Source organism: Equus caballus, chromosome 16 (genome assembly GCF_041296265.1).
Source record: "Equus caballus isolate H_3958 breed thoroughbred chromosome 16, TB-T2T, whole genome shotgun sequence".
NCBI lineage: Eukaryota > Metazoa > Chordata > Mammalia > Perissodactyla > Equidae > Equus > Equus caballus.
Window position 1 is genome coordinate 17,055,115 of NC_091699.1, and position 21,793 is coordinate 17,076,907.

Here is a 21,793-nt window from a genome sequence, read left to right on the forward strand (position 1 = left end):
ACTCAGGCACTCCAGTGTGGTCCTGTTTTTAATATTGGAAAAATGAAAACTGACACAATAGATTTGAGTTCTTAAAGAGATTAAGAATTCAAAATTTTTTTCCTGGGGAAAAAAAGAGTTCAGATCTATTACTAATTAATATTTTGTTTGATTTCCTTGCTATTCTTACATTAAATAAACACTGCTTCTCTAATACGTAGCACAGAAACTTGACAAGAACTTCAGAACCACAGTCTAGTACCGTAATGAAAAACTCCAGCCTAAGCTATCTCCTGTTACAGATAAGAAATAAGACAAAAACAAAGTATCATTTCAAACTAAAACATCTCTGTATGTTTTAATTTTAAACACTCAAAATGTTACAGCCATTTCTAAGAAAATTAGATGTAATTTAAACTTACTACTAACAAAAAAATACTATATAGGACAATAATATTTAATCTATCATATCTGCCTCCATAGAAGTTATATCCATCCATAAGACAGACCTGAAATTAATAAAATATTTTTTAGGGGAAAATGAGGTCCTGTCTTCCGACAGTTGGGTAACCAGTAGCAGCACATCAAGGACAGAAATTAAAATGAGGGATCGCCCATTCCTGCAGCACCTGCTGCTTCCTTCAGCCAGCTGCTGGAACACTCTTTGTATCAGCAGTGAAGAGTGGGCTTGCCTGCACCATGAGGAGCAAAAGAAGATATACGATATTTAAAGTTATACTTTGATACCATTACCATCTCAACTATGGGATGCCTTAGAAATACTAAAAAGTACTACCATACTAATACTTTCAGTTCACATTATGATACAAAATAATTCTTTATAAAGTTTTATTTACAGCTAAGAGGGAAAACATTAAATGGAAGAAAAAAAAAGAAAATCTGACTTTCCTAAATTAAATAATCCACACTCGATATCAAGCATAGAGAAGACGTTTTGAAGGCGCTATTGGACTCTTCTTCAAGTGAAAATGGACAGTCTTTCCTGGGTTTGCCAGTGTCACCAAGCATCAGCCATATCATTGGTATCAGGGAGTAGGAGTAATTCAGCAACTTTATCATAAAAATGGAAAGAAAACTCTCTCCTCCACAGTGTGGCTGGCAGGATTAAGTGAGCAGCGTATGGAAGGTCCCTGGTGGACTGCTAGGCATAGACCAGGCACAAGTTACTTGTTAGTTAACTCGCACCTCATTCCCTTAGAACTATCTTCAAGTTGTAGCTTAATAAAACAAAGGTATGTTACGTAAGTTACATCATCTGGAAGCTATTTTAGAATGTGCCAGAAGAGGGTGCTAAATCAAACACTAATATCTAAAGACAGTAGAGAGGCAACAGATTTCTTATGGCTCTCCCCTAACAAGTTACAGCTTTCTCCTCTGCCTGACCAAGCAGTCCTCTGTCAAACTTTCTGAGAAGTTTATTTAAGATATTTAATCGTATTTAAGTTTATTTAAGATATTTCTCAGTGCTGTGGCAAAGAATTACTGATAAAACGTCATCAGAGCCAAACCTGAACCCTTTTGACTTCTGTACTCTAGAAATAACATCTCAGAAGAGATTTCAATACTCCCCTGAACATACACACACACTTTAAGGCATATGACGCATGGGTTAGAGAGAGCAACATGCCTTGGAACCATGTGGATGTTGTGAGGAGCAGATTAAATAACATATGTGGAAGGACTCTGGAAGGACTCAGATCTCTGGAAAGTCATCGACATCTGAGGGATCATTTTGGAAAGAGTGCTGAGCTTTGGGTGAGATAGGAAATTAACATGACTTAGCATTTATTAAGCACCTATAATATGCCAAACATTGTGTTCTGTCGTTTACGCAGGACACAGATTCCTCATAAGGGATACTCCATGAGGTGGGTATTATTATCTTTGTTTTACTCAACCTTGAGTATGTATTCTGTTTCTGTGATAGGTATATAAATATAAATAAATGTATGTACACATACGCATACATACACATACACACACACACACACACACACACACACATATCCATATATATAAAATGTGTGTGAGCATTAAGTTTCCTAATCTATGAAACAGGAATAACAGCTGACGTCTACCACGCGGGATCAAACGTGGAGGGGGAAATAGGACTTTTGCTGCCTGGTTTACTGTATGGAGAATAGATCACATATAACTTTAAGCATGCAACAAATAAACATGTAAGTGCATTAATACCTCATTCTTCCTTTAAGAAGGGTCAGGAATAAAGATTTGTGTTAATCAAAAACAAAAACTAGGGAAAAAAACTCCTCAAGATTGAACAAAATTGCCTGGAGGAAATTTCCTGAGGACAGTCCTTGCCTTTGTTCCTGAGTGAATAGCAGAGCATGCCCTCTGTTCCAGGGAAGTGTTCGCATTGGCAAAGAGGTAGGAGTTATACTTTTTTCTCCCTCCTGCTGCCATTGTGAGGCATGAAAGGAAAGTTAAACCTGATTTGGTTTCTGATAAGTGATAATTATACGCATTCTCAAAGACCAGCAAATTACCTGGGCTAAATGCCATTTCTGGAAGCTTCACTTCGAAGATGATGCTGTGGGCGACATCTCTCACACCCTGCATGGTGCGGTCCCGGAAGCAGAGGACTTCGACGGACTGGAAACTGCTACTCCTGTTGTCAGACCCCGGATTTTTATTTAATTATTATTAATTTTTTTTAAGAAAGGAAAAAAAGAGCTCATAAAAGAGCTTCAGCAAATCCAGTTGGAGAGAATTCAATTCACTGTAATTATGCCTTCCTGACACCCTTGGGAGCTGGCCTTAACCTTTGAGAGATCTGAATACATCCAAGTATGCTTTCGTTAAAGCATTTAAAGGCTGAAGGCTGAACTGGCTGTATGTCTTTCTAGGTGAATTTTATGTAACAATCATAATGCACATAAGTAATTCTGACAAATGAATCTTAAATACAGAAAGAAAAAAAAAAGCTCACAAGACATTAAAAAGAACCTCTAAGGCATGCATGGGTTCTTCTGGTCCCCTTCTCCCCATCCGAACTTACATTCTATGAGACAGCACGTCAGTCAGTAGTTAGGAAGCCCATTTGCCCGATACAGACTGACCACCTGGATAAGTAAGTACAATCATTCTCCCTCTGCGGACAATCTATAATTCAGCGATCTTCGTCTTTTTTTTAAATAAACATTTTTATTTAAGTAAAGCACATACAAAGACAAGTTACACAAATCCTAACTATAAAGGAGCTTGTTTCATGCCTCCTCCCAGTCATTAACCACCCCCTTCAAAAGTAACTACCACTCAGTCCATACATGGGTTTTGCCTGTCTTGACCTTTACATAGATGGAATCACAGACTATATATTCTTTTAGGTCCAGCTTATTTCACTCAACATTACATTTTTTAAATTTATCCATGTTGATACACGTATCAGTAGTTCATTCAGATTCACTACAACATTGCCTCCCATTGCAATGAGTACACCACAATTTATTATCTATTTCATTGTTGAAGGACATCTGGATTATTCCCAGTGTTTGGGTCTTAAGAATATTGCTTCTATAAACATTCCTGTGCATGTGTTCTGCGTGTATCTGAGTCTGTCATTCTCCCTGACAGTGGAATCACTGAGCTATAGATATTTTTTACTTTGCTAGATACTGACAGTTTTCCAGCCGCGTTTGAGATTTCTAGTTGCTCTCCTCTTTGACAACACTTGGTATGGTCATTTTTTTGAGTCATTCTGGTGGATATGTAGCAGTATCTCACTATTGTACCTCATCTATTAATGAGTAGTATCTCATAATATTTTATGACCTTGATGACTAATGATGTTGAACATATTTTCAAATGTATATTGGCCTGTTAGATACCCTGTTTTAATTACTTCAGGGTTAAGAAAAAAGGAGGCTGGTGGCAACAGGAAAATCCTATCAGAGAGCGACTCAGACAGCTGAAGGGAGGGCTGGAGAATTTCAGGGTTGGGACCCCTGACTCCTCGCCCTGCCGTACTCTCAGATATCTTTACTATGGCATGGTCAGTCTGCAGCTCCATGCTAGTCCTGCTTAGGGACTCACTATTAATGGTAATTGATCATGACTAATTTATTGATGTATTATCTGGTTTCTATGCCAAAAACGAAAAAATGCATTTGGGAAAACAGAGATACAAATATAGGCAGACAGTGTCAAAAACATATAGACAAAGGCAAACAAACAGACACACACACACACATAAATACCATCTGTGGGCTGCTAGCACCAAAAAATTCCTCAAAGGCCATCCGGGGTACTGGGCTAAGTTACAGGGATCATACACACCAACTGTTACCTGCGAACAGAGAAGACTTTCTGAGTGAGTCAAGTATCATGTCACATTCACAATACACACATCACTGATACTTCCACTTCCCTCTTTACGCTGTTTTGCAAAAGCATTAACAAGCAGACACCTGGTGAAGGGCTAGAGGGAAGAGCAGAAAGCAAAAGGACCTCACACACCAGATGACAGAACTTCTTGATGGCAGGAGCTGTCAAATTCTCTGCACTCCCTGCACCTCGCATTGGGCCTGACAGAGTAGGAACTAGATACATTTAGAAGAAAGAAAGATTGCAAAGAAGATAGAGAGGGAGGGAAGACAGTCAACTGTCAAGGCTCATGCAGAGAAAATCCTCTCTTAAAGAGACATAATCTGTGAAAACTGCTAATTTTTATGTAATGAGAAAAATCAAAGGTGGCCCATTACCATCGTAAGTCTATAGTCAGATGAAATTAAAAAGCCAGATGCCCATGACATTGCTAACTTCTATTTCCTTCCACCTCTTCCTCTCCAACTCCCTCATCCCTGGCCTCTGTCTGGAAAACTCAAACTCAAATATCATTTCTTCTGTGAAGACTTCGCTTGGTGGAACTAGCCATTCTGCCCTCTCTACTTTCACAGCTCTTCATACATGAGACATAACAGTTTTTACTTTTTCTGTCTCCTTTCTCTCAAAAGACAATGAGCACCCAACACCTACATCTTGATTTTTAAATACCACTTTCCAAAAAAGGAATCATGGCTTCTTGGACACAGGCCTAATTCTAGGGCTGAAGCAGGGAAAATACAAGATGAGCCTGGAGTATCTTGTATACCTGAAAGTAAGGAAGCCTTCAGTAAACAAAAAGATGGGGGCACGTCAAGGGGACACCAGAGCCAAGTGAAAGAGCTTCAATACCCATGATTCAGATAAAAAAAAACAAAACAAAACTGAGTCCTGGAGGAGTTGACTAATTTGCCCTAGGGCGCTCATTTAGTAAGGGACAGCACTGAGTAGTCTCTGCCAGCTCTACTTTTGAAAGTTCCCTAGATGCTCATGTTTTATCTCCTTGTGGAAAAGGAAACTACAAATAAAGGTATCCTGTGTTTCCTGAAAGGATGACCATACATATGAATCTGTGTTGAATTAAATATGAATCTATCTGTTACAAATGGTAACTCTAACAACATAAATAAATCAACTCTGTTGTAGTAACTTCACTGACCTCTTTGTTCAGATCAATATAGCACCATTACATATTTATCTATCTTCAGTTTCAAGATTATCTTTTCTTAACTGGCAGAGAAAAAAAGGGGATAAGTTCTAGTTTACCAGATATTCTCTGGGTCTAGGTGTTATAATCTGTAAATGTAGGTGATATTTAAATTATATAAATTAGAATGTTATATTAGATACTACAAGTGGATGTCTAATTTCAAAGAATGAGCATACTTCTGACACTAAATACAAAGGCAATGAGGTAGGAAGGTAATAAGAAAAAAAAATCTTTTTTTGAGCAGGAAAGACCAGGAGTAAGTTTCTCAGAGCAGCCTGACCTAAGATGAGCTATACAGCAGGAATGAACTGCTAAAGAGAAATCTACTGCTTACCCATAAAAGGAGGTCAGCTTGAAATGCTTTAAAGTAACTCTCCTACACACACGAGGCATGCTTGAGTATAAAAAGCAAGCATCCCGACAGGAAAATGACAGAATGGATTTGACACTAGGCTGAACATGATTTAATATTCCTTTGATGATTCAAAAGTGAGTCCAAAACCTTTAAGTGCTTTAGGGACCAAATCAGGAACCTCGATCATTGTAGGAATTAGCTGACACAATGCTAGGTAAACCAGTTTAACTACATGGGTAAACAAATTTTTTAAATGGCAGTCAGAAACAATCATTGGCTAGGAGTTCTGGGGTCTAGTACTGGCTTGGCCACAAATTCATTGTGTGAACTTGGGCAAAGCACTTCCTTTTATAATACAAATCAGCAGAAAGAAGCAAAATGTAGTTGCAAAAAAACCCTTTGTTTAGAAGGTTTATGAAATACGTGTTCCTTTCTGCTTAGCTGAGAATATACAATTCATTGAAGTGGTTCAGTCACGATCTGGCTACAGTCCACCCAGCAATTTTCTGAGAAAGAAAAGAGGGCAAAATTGTCAACTTGAGTGTCTTCAGCTAGAGAAATTTCCACATTGATCCCCTTAAACATGCTTATCTGACAAATGGCTGTCTATTTACCCAAACACTTGATATGACAGGAAATGCACAAAGGAGATTACATGTTTTAAAAGTATAGGGAAAAAATTCAAATATCTAATGCACGGCGATGTCATAAATGGCTGCCAAGATGCAGAGAGCACTAAGGGAAGGAAGAGCCCGCGAATAGCATACCAATTGTTGCTCCTTTGCCATTGCTCTAGTCCAAAGATTTTTAAAGCCCTAGCATTAAAGGCTAATGTTGTCGAAATTATAAAACATTTCCCAAACATCCAATCTTTAATAAATGCTCTGGAGAGAGAAGACTCAAGCAAGCTTGCCTGAAAGACTGGCAGTGGGACAGCGATATGGGCTGTTTTTAACACAATCACAGGCAGTATTTATTGTAGCAGTGCAGTGGCACTGGGACCGATAAGTGGAGCCAACATTTCATTGAGGGAAATAAGGACTTAAGGCCCATTTTCAACCGACCAAATGTGTAGAAATAGATAACATCCAATGCTGGTAAGGGTGCACTGCTGGCAGGAGGGAAAACTGGCACGGTGTGGGGGCAATAGTTATTATAAGCAGTGGTATGCTAGAGCTGGCTCCAACAGGCTTGGGAGAGCCAAGTGTTACTCTCTCTTCCCAACACACACACATCATGTGACTTCACATTGGCAGCTTGAAACTGGCCATGGTGGGAGTACTGATACCATAAAAATAAGCAAACACTACAAAATCAGGGCTCCCTCACCCGCCAAGAGACAGTTGTTAAACTTTTACCAGCACACCACTTCAGATTGTAAACCTTCAACTGTTTAAACTCTATAACCCAGTAATTCTACATCTAGAAATCTTTTCTAAGGAAATAATTCAAATTCTGGGAGGACAGAGGGAAGGGGGGACAGGAGGGAGAGAAGAGAGGAATTTCATGCACAAAGAAGTTCATAATATGAATTATGAGAAATACAAATGTCATAAACTTGATAAAATACACTATCATACATATCTATTAAAAAGGATATTGATGTAGAGTGTCATACTATTACACTAAAACAAAACAGTTTAGTACAATCTTAGTCTCTAAAAAATGCACAGAAAAAGACTAGAAGGACATACATAAAATGTTTACTTAAGAGAAATCCAAAAACTTAAAAGTTGGAGAGCTTTGTGAGGTTTTAAAAACAGAAAGATACAGCTGGAAATAAAAATAATGAGTGGAACCACACCTAGCACAGTTCATTTATCTGCCAACATTCTGAAAATGCGCACACAGCATTGTCTAAACCAGAGGTGAGGAGCTATTCCTGAGTCCTGAATCACTTAATGGGTCCCAATTCACATTTTTCAGAAAGATGAAACAGAATAAGATAGAAAATAGAGAGCACAGCACTTAGCATTTTGTGAAAGTTTTGTCTCAGTTATACGTGTACGTATATATCTCTAAAGGCACACTTAAATATGACCCTTGAGTCGTAACATAACAGGTATTTCTAACTACAGGTAACAGTCAAAGAAGTCTGGCATTCACTAATCACCAAAACAACCATAAGTCACCCATGAAATGAGGGGAAACTATGACAGATGCATTTGCTATTGAGCTTTAATTTAAAGAAAGCACCATCAGTGAACTGGTAAAACCTTCCTGGATGTTCTGGGGGCTTCTGAAGTGATAACCCTGCAAATCTCAGAACGGGCTTCTCCTGCAGGCAGACAACACCTAACTTCTTCAGGTTTTGTTTTGTTCTGTTTGTTTGTGAGGGAGATTGGCCCTGAGCTAACACCTGTTGCCAATCTTCCTCTTTTTGCTTGAGGAACACTATCACTGAGCTAACATCTGTGCCAGCCTTTCTCTACTTTGTGTGTGGGACACCACCACAGCATGGCTTGATGAGTGGTGCTAGGTCCACACCCACGATCTGACCTGTGAACCCCATGCCGCTGAAGCGGAGTGTGTGAACTCAACTACTACGCCAGCAGGCTGGCCCCTTTCTTCAGGTTTTTTGAAGAGCAAAAAGGCAAGAAAGTTTGCCTTTCTTTGGTAAAGGTAAAATTGGCTGCATGACTTGGGGGCCTCAAAATCCCATTTTTATAGAAGAGCTGGAGACTGAGGTTAATCCAAAGAAAAGAATTTTCCTCTGAAAATGAAAATTGACAAACAAATTCTAAGAAAATATAGTGGGAACAACAATAACATGAGTAAAACTTAATGAAGCCTGTTTGTAACCATCATCTCTTAATTCTCACAACCACCTACGAGGAGGAGAGCGTTATTGCTGTACGCTGTACATGAGGAGGAAATTGAGACTCAGAGGGTTCGGCTCATGAAGCTGCAGTTGGGAGCCAAGGCCGGGCCTTCCTACTCTATCACAACATGCTGTGAGCCAGGGAGGAACAAGTGGAGGCTTCTTTTTCCATTATGGGGAGCTTTCTGACTGTAGGTAAGATAACTCACATGTGAAGAGGCTCCCATTCCCTAACTTCATTTCCATTCTATTCATCTATAAAATGGGAACATGCTACTCTCTTTGTGGGGTGTTGTAAGGATGCCTGATAGCTCGTGTGAGTGACCAGCTCTGTGGTGGGCACAGAGTCAGAACTTAGAAGAAGGTAGCTGCAGCTGCCGCTGGCTAAGTGGACACTGTGTCATCTTCAAGTGCAGGTACCCACTCCCTCACAGCCAGCCGAGGCTCCAGACACGAGTGAATAGTGCTTCTGGATGCAAAGGGCCCAATCTGGCTTGGAACAGAGATGGGCCACCCCACTTCTGATGTCAGCAATCCCACACGCTCCCCCAAGGCAGGATAACTCCTGTCCTTCTCTTCATCTTCCTCCGAGCCAAGGACCCAAATAGGATCCATGAATGGGTTTCAGTGTTCTGTGGATCCCCTGACATTAGATATTAGAACCACGTGTAGATGAACATATTTTTCTGGGGTGAGGATCCATTGCTTCCACCCAATTCTCAAAGAGGGTTATGCATTTGCACCTCCACCCCTGTCCCAAATTAAGAACCACTGCTCGAAATTACCCATTGCAGATCATGTTTTTGTTAGTGCTGTGGAGTCATTCTGACTCCCGGTGACCCCGTGTACAGCAGACCAGAACCCTGCCCAGTCTGTCTGTGCCCTCCACCCACCTTCTAGTGCTACACAATGCTCTGTTGTATTCATAGGGTTTTCACAGCCAACTTTTTCAGAAGTGGGTGGCCAGGTCCTTCTTCCTAGTCTGTCTTAGTCTAGAAGCTCCACTGAAACTTGTCCACCATGGGTCACCCTGCTGATATTTGAAATACCAGTGGCACAGCTTTCAGCATCACAGCAACATGTAGCTGCCACAGTATGACAACCAACAGACAGCTGTCTGGAATGGCTCCCTGTCTGGGAAAAGAACCCAGGCTGCAGGAGTTAGAGTGCCAAATCTTAACACCAGACCACCAGGGCTGGCTTGCAGATCATATATCTCCCCCACATTCCGTCTCCTGTCAGACTACTGTGCACATCTGTGACTCACATTAGACATAAACTTTAGGTGCACAGACAATTTTGGAAAGCCTTTATAAACTACATGGCCCTAATCAGGCAGCAGAATACTCAAATTAAAGAGAACATAATGAGCCACACCAACAGCGACTCACTACTTACTGAAGGCCTACTGTGTGTCAGGCACTGACCTAGGTGCTTCACATATGTGAGCTCCAATCCTTAGACACCTCCTGCACACATGCATTCATCCTTCCATTGTATTCTACGCGCCAGGCACAATACCACAGGATGCAGGTGCAATGGTGGGAAATCAAAGATAGGATATTAATCAAAGACCATCCAAGAAAATGTACAACTACAACTGTGCTAAATACTACAAAGGAGAGCTACACAGTGCTGTGAGAGCCCAGGACAGCTGGAATAAACCTTTTTACAGGGGTCAGGGAGGTTTTCCTTGAGGAAATGTGATTAAGTTTGAATCTAAAGAAAGAGTAAACGCTTCACTGGGCAAAGGGGAGGGAGTGAGGGAGGGGAAGAGGTGGAAGAAGAGAAAGGAAAAGCCTGTTCCAGGCAAACGGCATGTGCAAAAGCCCTGTGGCAGGAGGGCTCCTATATCTCTGAGGTGTGATGGGTACAAAGCAACAGGGAACATGGAATGACTTGAGGCTGGATCTGCAGAGGGGCCAGGCCATGTAGAGTCTTATATGCCATATTATGGAATTTGGTTATTCTTCTTAGAGCACAGGGAAGAACACATTGCTATGTTTTATTTTGAGAGTGGCATGATCAGATTTGCTTTTCAAAAGATTGCTTCAGCTGATACAGGGACAGACAGAGGGAGGCCAGAGTAGACACAAGGAGGCCTCTTAGGAAGCTAATGCAGTAAAGCAGATAAAAGATGGTGGTAGCTTAGATTGGGGTGGTGGCAGAAGAAATCAAAGGCAGCAGAGGGAGAGGGGTTTAGGACAAAAAATCCACAAGACACGGGGGTGGTAAAGGACAGAGCAGTGTCTAGCAGGCTGCCCAGATTCCTGGCTCTCGTGACTGGATGGATGGCAGTGTCACTGCAAAACAGTGATGCCCAGAAGAGGATCAGATTTGCAGTGAAGGTGACGAGTTCAGCTTGGACACACTGAATTTGAGGAGGCCAGCCGGCAGTTGGATAATGCAGTCTGGGGTCCAGAGGGAGCTTGGGGCTGGAGAAAGTGGTCACTGAAGTCATGGGCGCAATGAGATGCCCCAGAAGAGAAAACAGACTGAAAAAACAGAAATTTGCAGGGATTCCAACATTTCTCCATCTTATACATGAGGACACCAAGGCTCACAGAGGAACAGGGGCTTCGCAGGGGTCAAAGTCCTGGTAAGAAGAGGAGGCACAAACACAGTGAAATACGAAGCCAGAGCACAAGTGCAGGAGTTCACACTGAGAAGAATGCCTGTTTCTGGAAGAATAGCGTAAAAACCTGAAAGGAGACTTCATGACTCAAGGAACACTAAAGAGAAACCGGACTTCTGCTAGAGAGTGAACTAGATTAATGCCATAAAGGCAGGAAGGACTTTAAGGGAAGTGATGTACAGGTTTCACAGAAATCACTTCTTCAGGGTTCTGCTGAAGTCCTACTTCCCCCTGAAGCCTTCTGTGACAATACCAGTGTACAATGAACTCTCTACCCCTCAACATTCACCCACCCCGTGCCCTTTCGGTGTCCAGCATTACACTAAATGTTCAGGGTACAGTGTGCTCAAGTGCTCACAGGCTGGTCGGGGATGGGGACAGGCAGATAAGCAAACCAACAATTACACTAGAGCTCAGTCAGTGCGGGGAGAGAGGCTGCTCCCAGAACACAGAAGAGGGACATCACGCAGTACAGGAATGGGCCAGCACTTCCCAGAGTGATGGAGCAGAAAGGGCGGTGAGGCAGGAGCCAGGTGAAGGGAGACAGAGGAAGGCAAGTCAGAAGGCACAGAGATGAGGGGAAAAGCATGGAGCATTTGGAGGGCACAGTTGCAGCCAGAGCATAGGATGCATCCTGGGGAATACCAGATGAGGCTAGAGTGACAGGCAGGAGCCAGGTTTGAAGAGGCCTCGAATGCCAACCTAAGTAGTTTTAACTTTATCCTGACAGGAACCACAGAAGGGTTTTAAGTAGAATAGTAACACGGTCAAATTTTCACTTTAAAAAAATGCATTTGGGCAGCAGTGTAGGGCTGGATGGGACATTCAGGACCACAGATAGAAAGGTCAGCCAGGAGGCCATGAAACATCTGAGGCCACCAGTCTGCACAGCTTCTGGCTATCCTTCCTAGAACAAGACAAGGCATAGATAAACAACCAAACTATCATCTGATTATCTGTAGCATTTCGTTGGCACTTCTCTTCCGTTACCTGAATTTCTAGTTAACTTTCCCCAAGTCGATGTCTCATCTCTCCCAGAAGACCCCAGACTCCATGAGAAGAGGTAGAATCATATCTCACAATTTCTGGCCCATAAGGAGGTGCTCAGCAGATGCGTTGAGCAATTCCAGGCTTTCCTGAGACACAACGCTCACCAAGTGACTGAACATGGCAGGTGGCTGGTCTCAGGGCAGGGTCAGGGCAGTGGTAAACTCACCCTGCGCACTTCAAAGGAGACTCCAGAGATTTGCTCAGTGTTTGAAAATATGCTGCTGGTGAGGAAGAAAGGAAGTGGATTCATATGGAGCGCCTGCTATGCACTGGGCCTTTTGTTCACAGTACCATGCTGAATTTTCACAAAGCCTTGAAGGAAGTAGTATTACCACCATTTAACAGCCAGACTAAGGTGAAGAAAGGTCAAGCGATTCCCTCAAGGTCACGGAGCTACTAAGTGGCAATGCTGGGTGTCAAATCCAGATCTATCCCATTCCAAGGGTCAAGCAGAGACTGCTTTTACCCGAATGAAGTGAGAATGGGATGGAACAAAGTGCACAGGCTTTAGAAACAGAGACAATGTGGCTCTGTGACTTTGAGTCTCATTTTTGTCAAACAGAAAATGCAGATCCTAACAACACCAATTTCACCAAGTCATTACAAGAGGGAGTATGTGAAAGCCCCTTTTAAACTGTGAAGGCTCTGCAAATTGTTAGTATTTGGTGGAGCCGCCCTTTGCAGGAGGCCCACTTATACACCACACACAACCTGGGCTACCAGGCCGCTTCAACCTGCCCGCCGTCACAGCAGGGCCTCACTCCAGACTGGACTTCAAATCATTAATGGTTGGTCTCGTTGCTACTAATTTAGCCAAAGTTCTGTGAAATTGCCTGGGAGAAAACAGAATGTTAATAAAAATTCAATCCTCAGTCATCAGTTTAAAAAGGGCTCCCTGTGAAAAAGCAAATACTAATGTAGTTGAGAAAGAAATGAACTTTAAAAAGGTTTTTCCTGAGTTCAGGCTAAGGAATCATCAGGGCGTCAGTCAGAGGTCTCTCTCTTCTCAGCTCTGATATATCTACACAGCTATTGAAATGATCCCACTCGATTTCAGAACTTGATAACACTCATCAATTTTTTATATTTTACAATCTCCTATATGGCTAAGACAGCTTACGATACACCTCATCACATCGAAAAGATACTTATAGTACTCTTTTACTTATTCAAAAGAATTTTATTGAGGGCCTCAGACAAGCGCTAGACATTGTGTGGCACAGACACATCAGACACGTCCCTGCCCTCTAGGAGCTTACAGGCTAACACAGCCTGACAAGTCATTAGTACAAGGGGGTGGAGCAGTGAATGAGGATCAGGGAGTAAGTGCTGTGAGTCAGAAAGGGACAGATCACACAAGCAACACCATGAGAAGGCTTCACCACAGAGGCAGGATTTCAACAAGGAGAGAGTTTCCTAGGATTTTCACAGGTAGAATAGGTTTCAGGAAGATGATACAATGCGAGGACAAAGAGAGATATAGAAAAAGTTCTAGGTATGTTTGATTAGGGGGGTTGTCAGCGAAAAACAGACAAGCTTAGCTGGAGCAATGCCTTACGAGGAAGACAGTGGAAGATGAGGCAGGAGAGGTAGCTTGGAGCCAGAAGGAAGATACCACTGCCTCTCGATCAGTGAATGATACAGCGAATGCGAGCAGTTTGAGGAGAGTCTTCCACTGCGGTGCTGTGCAAGATGGAAGCAAGAGGACTCTAAGTGTCCAGGAGTGAGAGAATCAGGGCCTGAACTACAGTGGCAGCTCTGGGAATAAATCAAAACATAGATACAAAACAGATCAGGAAGGAAAACTGAAATAACTTTATCACTGACAGGAAGTGAGGAATCCCAAGACTACCCTGAGGTGTCACAGACTAGGAAAATCTGGAGGAGGAGCTCATTTGGGAACTGCAGGGGCGGGAGAGGGTGAAGAGAAAGAAATGTTCTGAAACATCCTTTGGAGGGCTAAAGAAACCTAAACGAGTTTGAATTTTGCAGTGGTCTACTATAACACAAATCTCAGATATTTTTTTACTGGATAATAAAATGATACTCAAAGTTTCTCTGACCTTCGTCCTTTGACCTTGGAAGAAATCACTGTAGTGTTTAAGCAAGGAAACCAGCACCGTGTTCTCATCATACTTGATTAAGAAGTAAGGTAGCGCTGGGACTCCTTCTGTTTGACAAAGATCATCATATGCACGCTGAAGAGCTTGAATCTGAAAACAGGAAACATTGCATTATTCTCCAGACAATTACATACCTAGTTCTGAGCCTAAAATTAACATAAAAGGTACTTTCAAGCCAGAAGACTGGAAACGACTGATCACATCCCTGTTACTCTTTTTGTAGCAAATGAACATAAAATAAAAAATCATACCACTTCACTTCTATAAACACTTTCCACGTGCATGGCAGTGTGTCTTCAACAGGGGCACAAGGGGACATTTATGGTACAGTGTGGTGGTTCCCTAAGATGTCAACCACAAAGGTCTAGAGGGGTATCCAAACATGATTTCTCTCCTGAAATAACCAAGCATGAATCTACCATGGATGCATTTCACCTTTTGAACCTTTCCATAATCTAACAGCTTTATTGGGACATACTTCACTTACCATACAATCCACCCATTTCAAGTGCACAATTCAAAGCTGTTTTTAGCGTGTTCCCAGGATTATGCAACCATCACTACAATAATTTCAGAACATTTTCATCCATCAGCAGTCAATCTGCAGGCAAAATTCTTTTCCCTACTTATATTTCTTTTTAGGAAATACTTCCACGATACCACAACCTTTGATTTGTCCTAAATAAACTCAGGATTTTTTAATCAATAAGGGCTTCTCCCTGGCTTTAGAATTCAGGGTTTTAGTGATTGATGTACTTCATGAATTCAAATCATCTTGTCACTCAATCTTTGCCTCAACAACAATCAGAATTCTTTAGTTTAGGGTCTGTTCTACCAGTCTGATCATTTTCATTGCCCTTCTTGGGACCATCTCCAACAATCTCATTTTCTTTCTTAAACTGCAAAGACTAGCTCTGCATCATGATGCAGAAGTTCTGCAACTTGGTATGAGGGTAGGAGAACGTCTTCTCTTTGGTTTCAAAGACTGTCTTCCCAAAGTATATTGCCTTATCATCTCCCACACTGAAAGTCAAGACCACATATTGGCAAATCCTTGCAGTATTTCAAAATGTTCTTATAATTCCTCCTTACTGACTGAGCATTTCACCAAATGTCACAGAAAACCTGGAAAAGTATTGCTCACTATTTCTTCAAAATGATTTTACGAACAGTTGGTGAAGAAGTCTGTTCCTAGTACTATCTTTGGAGGATTCCACAGTAACCATCTCTTCATCCAGACAAGTGCCTATCTGTCTTTAGAATGAGCTAGATAATCTACTCATACACGTTAAACCCAATTTTACCAGCATTTTGTTTTATTTCTTGATACCTGTTTTGGTGAAAACCTGTGATCCAAGCCCTCTGGTCCCTGAATGAGGGGTATACTCTCTGGAAGGCAGAGAGCGGGGGAGCAAAACCAATAGTAGAAGTGGTACTTCTTCAGATCCTAGAAGAAAAAATATAACATAGGACATCAGAATAGTACCAATGATTAAACTGAAATTCATCTATTAACTTAACTTCCCATAGCCACGTAAGACAGAAAAACTGACACAAACAAGATATGACCAGCTTGTCAGAAATTCTCATCTCCGAAAGAACTCATGATAAAATACAGAATTTATGTCTTTATCCCAAAATAGTCCCACACACCACACGCTAAAATATCATGATAAACATAATGTACTTATTGGCCACTTGCTAACAAAAAGTGTTCAATCAGTAACTGACAATATCGTCATCACTGTTTAATACACAAAAACCACCCTGGAAAGGAACTACTATCATCCCATGTTATAGACAGAAAACTGGAGCTTAGAGAGGGGTGAAGAACTTGAACAAAACAAAGATAATAAGTGGCAGAGAGGGGAGCAGAATCCTGCTTCCAAAACTTAAGCTTTTGTCCACACATACTCAATGTTCCATCTGTGGAGGCATGCCCTCCAAACACAGTCTCATTCTGTTTACAATCAGATGAATTAAGCATGCTATTAAAGAAGTTGTGCTATTCATAACCTACATATGCCTGAGATAATACAACGTTGCTTTCAGAAACGCCTTATTGGCGAAATTCAAGTCAACAACTATTAAGCACTTGCTATGGACAAGTCAAAACATTGGACACTCTGATAAGAAGATGACTAAAACCCAGTGCAGCCCTTGGGCAGCTCACTCTCTGCGTGGAGCAGAGATAAAGTGAGTACATGATTAACTGTATGAGTCACAGAAGAGGGTCTAAGAACTAAGGAGCATCGATGACATAAGAGATTACATCTTCAGAGGTGTATCTGACTGCTTCTCCACCAGGGGAAGCGATGCAGGGGCACTGACTTGTGACGCTGTCCTAGATACTGTGCCCACTCAGGCTGAATGCTCTTGCCTCTGGATGCCTGCAGCATGTGTGGCCTGAATCACTCATGTGGTAGGATCCCACAGTTATGTGGGTATGTGACAGCATCCTCACCAGTCTGTTAGCACTGACCACAATGTAGTTTATTTGGGTAATTAATATTTCTTCTTGAATCTTGCTAAGAGTTTTGAGTAGATGGTGGTTAGAAGACTTTTTATTGAGAACTAATTCACATACCATAAAATTCACCCTGTTAAAGTGTACAGTTGAGTAGTTTCCTAGTATCCTGACAAAGTTGTACCACCATCACCACCAATTCCAGAATATTTTCATAACCCCTAAAAGAAACTCCAATAGCAGAAACTCCCCATTAGTTCATAAGTTAAAAAACTCATTCACAGAAACTCCCCACACCCTCAGCTCTTCCCAGCCCCTGGAAACCACCAATCTATTCTCTGTCTCTACGGATTTGCCTTTTCTGGACTTTTCATATAAATGGAACCATACTAGATGACTTTTTAAATATAAACTTGTACATAAATGTGCGTCCAGATGAGAGAGTCTAGTAATTATAGTTTCCACAGTCTCTAATTCTGCTAATAACTGTTCAACTGAGAACAAATCCCCTTTTGACAACAGCAAAACAAACTATAAAACTGAAATTAGTGAAGTGTCTGTTTCTCTGAGTCCTAAAAACAGCAGAAATAAAAGCAAAAACACCTCCTCCAGAGATTATTCTCTCTTCTTTGTACTTAAATGATTTGTCATAACTGATCTTTAGGAAAAGGTTAAATGATTCAAGACGGAGGACTTGGCGATTTCTAAGAAGCTTTATCAGGCCATCTTCAAAAGTCAGAAGGCTTGAATTTCTCAGGATGTTTTTTAGGATACAAAGGACCTCAACTGAATTAAACATAAAGCCTTTTGTGTCTGAAGATTTTAAAAGATAGAGACTTTTAATTTTTTTTAAAGGCAGGCTAAGAATGCACAGTAAAAAAGGCAACAAGGCTAACATACACACTGACTCTAGGAAATGCCTTAAAACTTTAAGAACTAATGTTATTTTTCTATTTAAATTGCCAACTGGATTCTACTAACTAGAATTCTTGATACAGAAAAAGTATTGACATTAAAGTAACAAAACTAGAAATCTTTAACAAGCATGACTTATATCTATACCAATAGCGAATTTACAAAATCACTCAAATTTACAGACAAATTATCAATGCCAAATTACACCTAGTAATCTCATGAAGAATTTAAACATTTTTCTATCTCCCCTACTATTGCACAGAAAGCTTTATAACTGGCTAGAAAATGTGCTCCTTGTAGACAGCCACCCTTTGGCAAGGCCTCCAGTTTGATTCCTGTCATTCCCTCAGTAAATCAGAGAGGCAGCCTTCAGAAGAGATGGAGAATTAGTTCGTGGGGGAGGAAGAAAGGCAAGACCTGTAACTCAGCAAAAAAAAAAAAAAGAGAAAAATGTGGGGAAGAGGATTAATACCCAAAGCTGATGAAGCTGTGGTGACAACACATAATACATATCAACATCAATATGCTTATATGCCTGCTCCACAGAATATAATCTAAAGAAATAAAATGAACAGGAAAAAAAGATCAGCATGGCCAATATTCTTCACAGCAACAATTTTTTAATTGTGAATATTGAAAACAGCCTGGATGCACAAGGGTCTATAGAACACACACTTAACAAGATAGTGTACAGTCAACATAACTGTAAGGGATAAATTAGTTTTACATGTAGATATATAGAGATACACACACATATACTTATATGCGTATATATATACGTGTGTGTGTGTGTGTGTGTGTGTGTGTGTGTGTGTGTGTAGCTGGTCCTTCCATAATCAACCCTCACCTTTTCCCTACTTTCCCCATCACGGAGACCAGGTCCTTTTACTTTCCTAGGTAGCAGATGTTACCCTATTGTGATCTCTTTTCCTCTTCAAAGCTGCCCCTAATGTTCATTTTAATTAGATCTCACTTACATAAAACATTTTTCTTTCTCAAAAAAATGTAACTGTCTAGTCAAACTATGTAGTATGATCTCCTCTAGCCCAGAAAACGCTTGGGGATGGTCGGGATCCCCAAGACACCACCTTTTCCTTCTGTTAATGGACCCAGCAACTAAGCTCTGCAGGACTGTATTTAACGAAGACGTCGGCAACAAGGGCCCACTGCTCCCTGAACCTGACTATCATGTCCTGAATGACAAGAGTTGGGTCACTGTGCTACATAAACCATGCAACTACTACCAGTGTATGACCATACCAGGATGATCAATAAGAAGGCGTTAATTTTGCACTGGTACTAAGTGCCAGCACTGTTGGACCACTAACCAAATGAGCTTTTCTTAAACAGTCATCATCTGACTAACACAAGGTGATAGCTTCAGGGAAACGAGAGCCCACTGTTCTATCAGCACACTGGGTTTGGCCAGGGCATTCGAGCAATCTAAATGTGAACATGGGTCCATTTACTTACTGCAAATGTCAAGAGGAGGAACTTGTTGAGGAGGACAGGGTTTTCGAGGGCAGCGCCCGATTTTATGGATTCCCATATCTGCCAGAAGAAAGAAAAGCGTCAGGGCAGGTGATCAGGCGTCTCGGAGCTTCTCACTCTCAAGCAAAGTACAGAGCTGAAAAGCACCAAGATCTTCTTTCCTAGAGGCCTAGCACCACTTATCCCAGGCAACCAAGCGGGTCGTTACGCACTCTGCCCACTTCACACGGCCTCTCCACCAGCCACAGTCCCTGCAGAGGCTGAGGAAAGCGAGAGAACCCAGAAGCTCCTCTCAGTGGGTCTCAGCATCAGAGGAAGCAATCAGGCCATTTTCATGCCTTCGTTATTTCCTTCAACAAGTGTTTACTTATCGTCCACTACACACCAGGCACACTGGGGTTACAGAACTAAAACACACAGTTCCTACCCTCGAGAACCTTATAGTCTCATGAGAGACAGAGAGGCATCAATGTCCGAGAACACCACCAGGCAGGATGCGCTATCGCAGAAGGATGTAGAATTCCTGGGAGGAGCACCATCTTGGCTGGGGAAGTAAGAGGGAAAAGAGCCAGGGAGAGGCTCCAGGAGTGATCTGAACCACGTATAGGGGATTTCTTAAAGTCTTATTTGGGATTATATTGCCCTGAGACATGAAGGAAAGAGAACAAATTTCAAGTTTATGAGTACTCAGCAAGTTTTGTGACTGGAAGCAGCAGCTGCTGGTCACAAGATGTTTTAGTAGCTAAGATTAGTTGCTAAACATTGTGTCACTAAGCAACACAAACTGTTGGACCAATAAAAGCCATTGCCCCCAAATGGGTGGAAGAGGGAAAGAAGCAAAGAGAAGTTCTTGCTATTGAAGTCATAACCTTGGAGGAGCTGAACCACTGAAGAGCAGGCTCCTGCTTCTGCTAAGCTGTGGCGGGGAGACTGCCAGGGGAAGGCTGAGCCCCGGGGAAGGGCTAGGATTCCTGTGAGGAGCAACCTGCTGTTTTCAATGATAGAGTAAGACCTGACCCAACTCTTTGCAGACAGCTTTTTAAAAGTGCAGCCAAGACAGGAGGCTCAGGAGCAGTCAAGCCACACGTCAGGGAGACAAGAACATCCTTGGAGGATCATCCAACGAAGACTCAGATCATCACCTGAGTCACACACTGTATCCATTGTGAGGGAGGAAAGGGACGCCCACCTCAGCACCAAAGGAGGGAGACTCGCTTCTCAGACCATGGCACCCACATAAATAAGACTCCTTTGTTTTATAAGACTAGTGTGAACAACACTTGATTAAGTGGGTTGAGAGGATGGGATAAACTATCCCCCTATCCTCACGCTAACTCAGACGTGAAGAAGTAAAGGAAAGACATTCCAGGAAGAGAGAACATCATGTGCCAAAGGTAAAGGAGAGAACAAAGAGTAGGTGAAGGAAGGAATTAGGAGTGATTTGCTGTGACTGAGTCAGAGGAGGAGGGATAAGAGTGACAGCACAGAGAGGCCACAGAGGCCAGGCCCCGAGGGGTCCTGTAAATCAGATGGAGCAGTTTAGACTTAGTGCTGAGGATCCTGGAGACGCTATATGATCATCTCTGACAGCACTACAGTGCTTAGGCTGGAAAGCCTCTCCAAGGGGCACAAAGAACAGAGAACCCAAATGCATTCAGACACAGGAACACAACTCGCAGAGAGGTCAAACTGCTTCAGAATGCTAACTGGAGATCAGCAGCAAAGCTTTTCACACTGCCCTGGCATGAATTGCCAGCCTATCCTCAGGTGAGAGCCTGAATGTCTCCACTCTGCCCTTCCCAGCAACACAGAAGCCCACAACTACCTTGGGGTACTGACTACCTACTAGTTTCTAGGACAGACCCATGCACCTGACCAGAAACAGCCTGCCTGTCGCGACCACAGAAAATATGATGCATACATCACGCTTTCCCAGCTAACCTCGTCTGCTGCTTGTTCCAAAAGTAGCTTCTTATCCGCAGCCTTGAAAGCTTCAAGGGTGTTGGTGTTATACAGTGTTCCAATGGCCGGGCAGCAGTGAGCTGGGGTGGGGGCACTCCTGGATACGAGAGAAACACGGTTAAGCAGGCACAGCTGGGACTCAGAGAGCCAGGGAGTGACAAACGAACCAGCACAGCAGTGGGAGACAAAGGACAGTGCTCTGTAGGGCAAGGAGAAGATCGATTGTACATTTCTTTGGGAAAAGATGAATATCATCATTTAACAACCAAAAACAGGCACTGTACCCCAAAAAAGCCTCTATATTCCTTTTACCCTAATCTCTCAGCATGCTGTTATTCCATTGCCCCTCAAACATAAGTTCATTTCCTATTTTTCCTTCTTTCCCATCTTTAACCTAAATGGGAAACATCATTTATTGAGCTT

General features: G+C 42.0%; 1 protein-coding gene across 13 annotated transcripts in view; it reads right to left on the reverse strand.

Moving 5' to 3' along the window:
- ATG7 (autophagy related 7) overlaps positions 1-21,793 on the reverse strand; it is a 350,453-nt gene that overhangs the window by 208,082 nt on the left and 120,578 nt on the right. For all 13 annotated transcript variants that reach the window (XM_070237251.1, XM_070237250.1, XM_070237256.1 and 10 more), the window contains 6 exons: positions 21,350-21,467; positions 19,391-19,468; positions 15,866-15,982; positions 14,476-14,625; positions 4,218-4,306; positions 2,508-2,629 (listed from right to left, as the gene is read on the reverse strand). In XM_070237251.1, the coding sequence (XP_070093352.1) occupies positions 2,508-2,629; positions 4,218-4,306; positions 14,476-14,625; positions 15,866-15,982; positions 19,391-19,468; positions 21,350-21,467 (674 nt within the window). The remainder of the gene's footprint in view (positions 1-2,507; positions 2,630-4,217; positions 4,307-14,475; positions 14,626-15,865; positions 15,983-19,390; positions 19,469-21,349; positions 21,468-21,793) is intronic.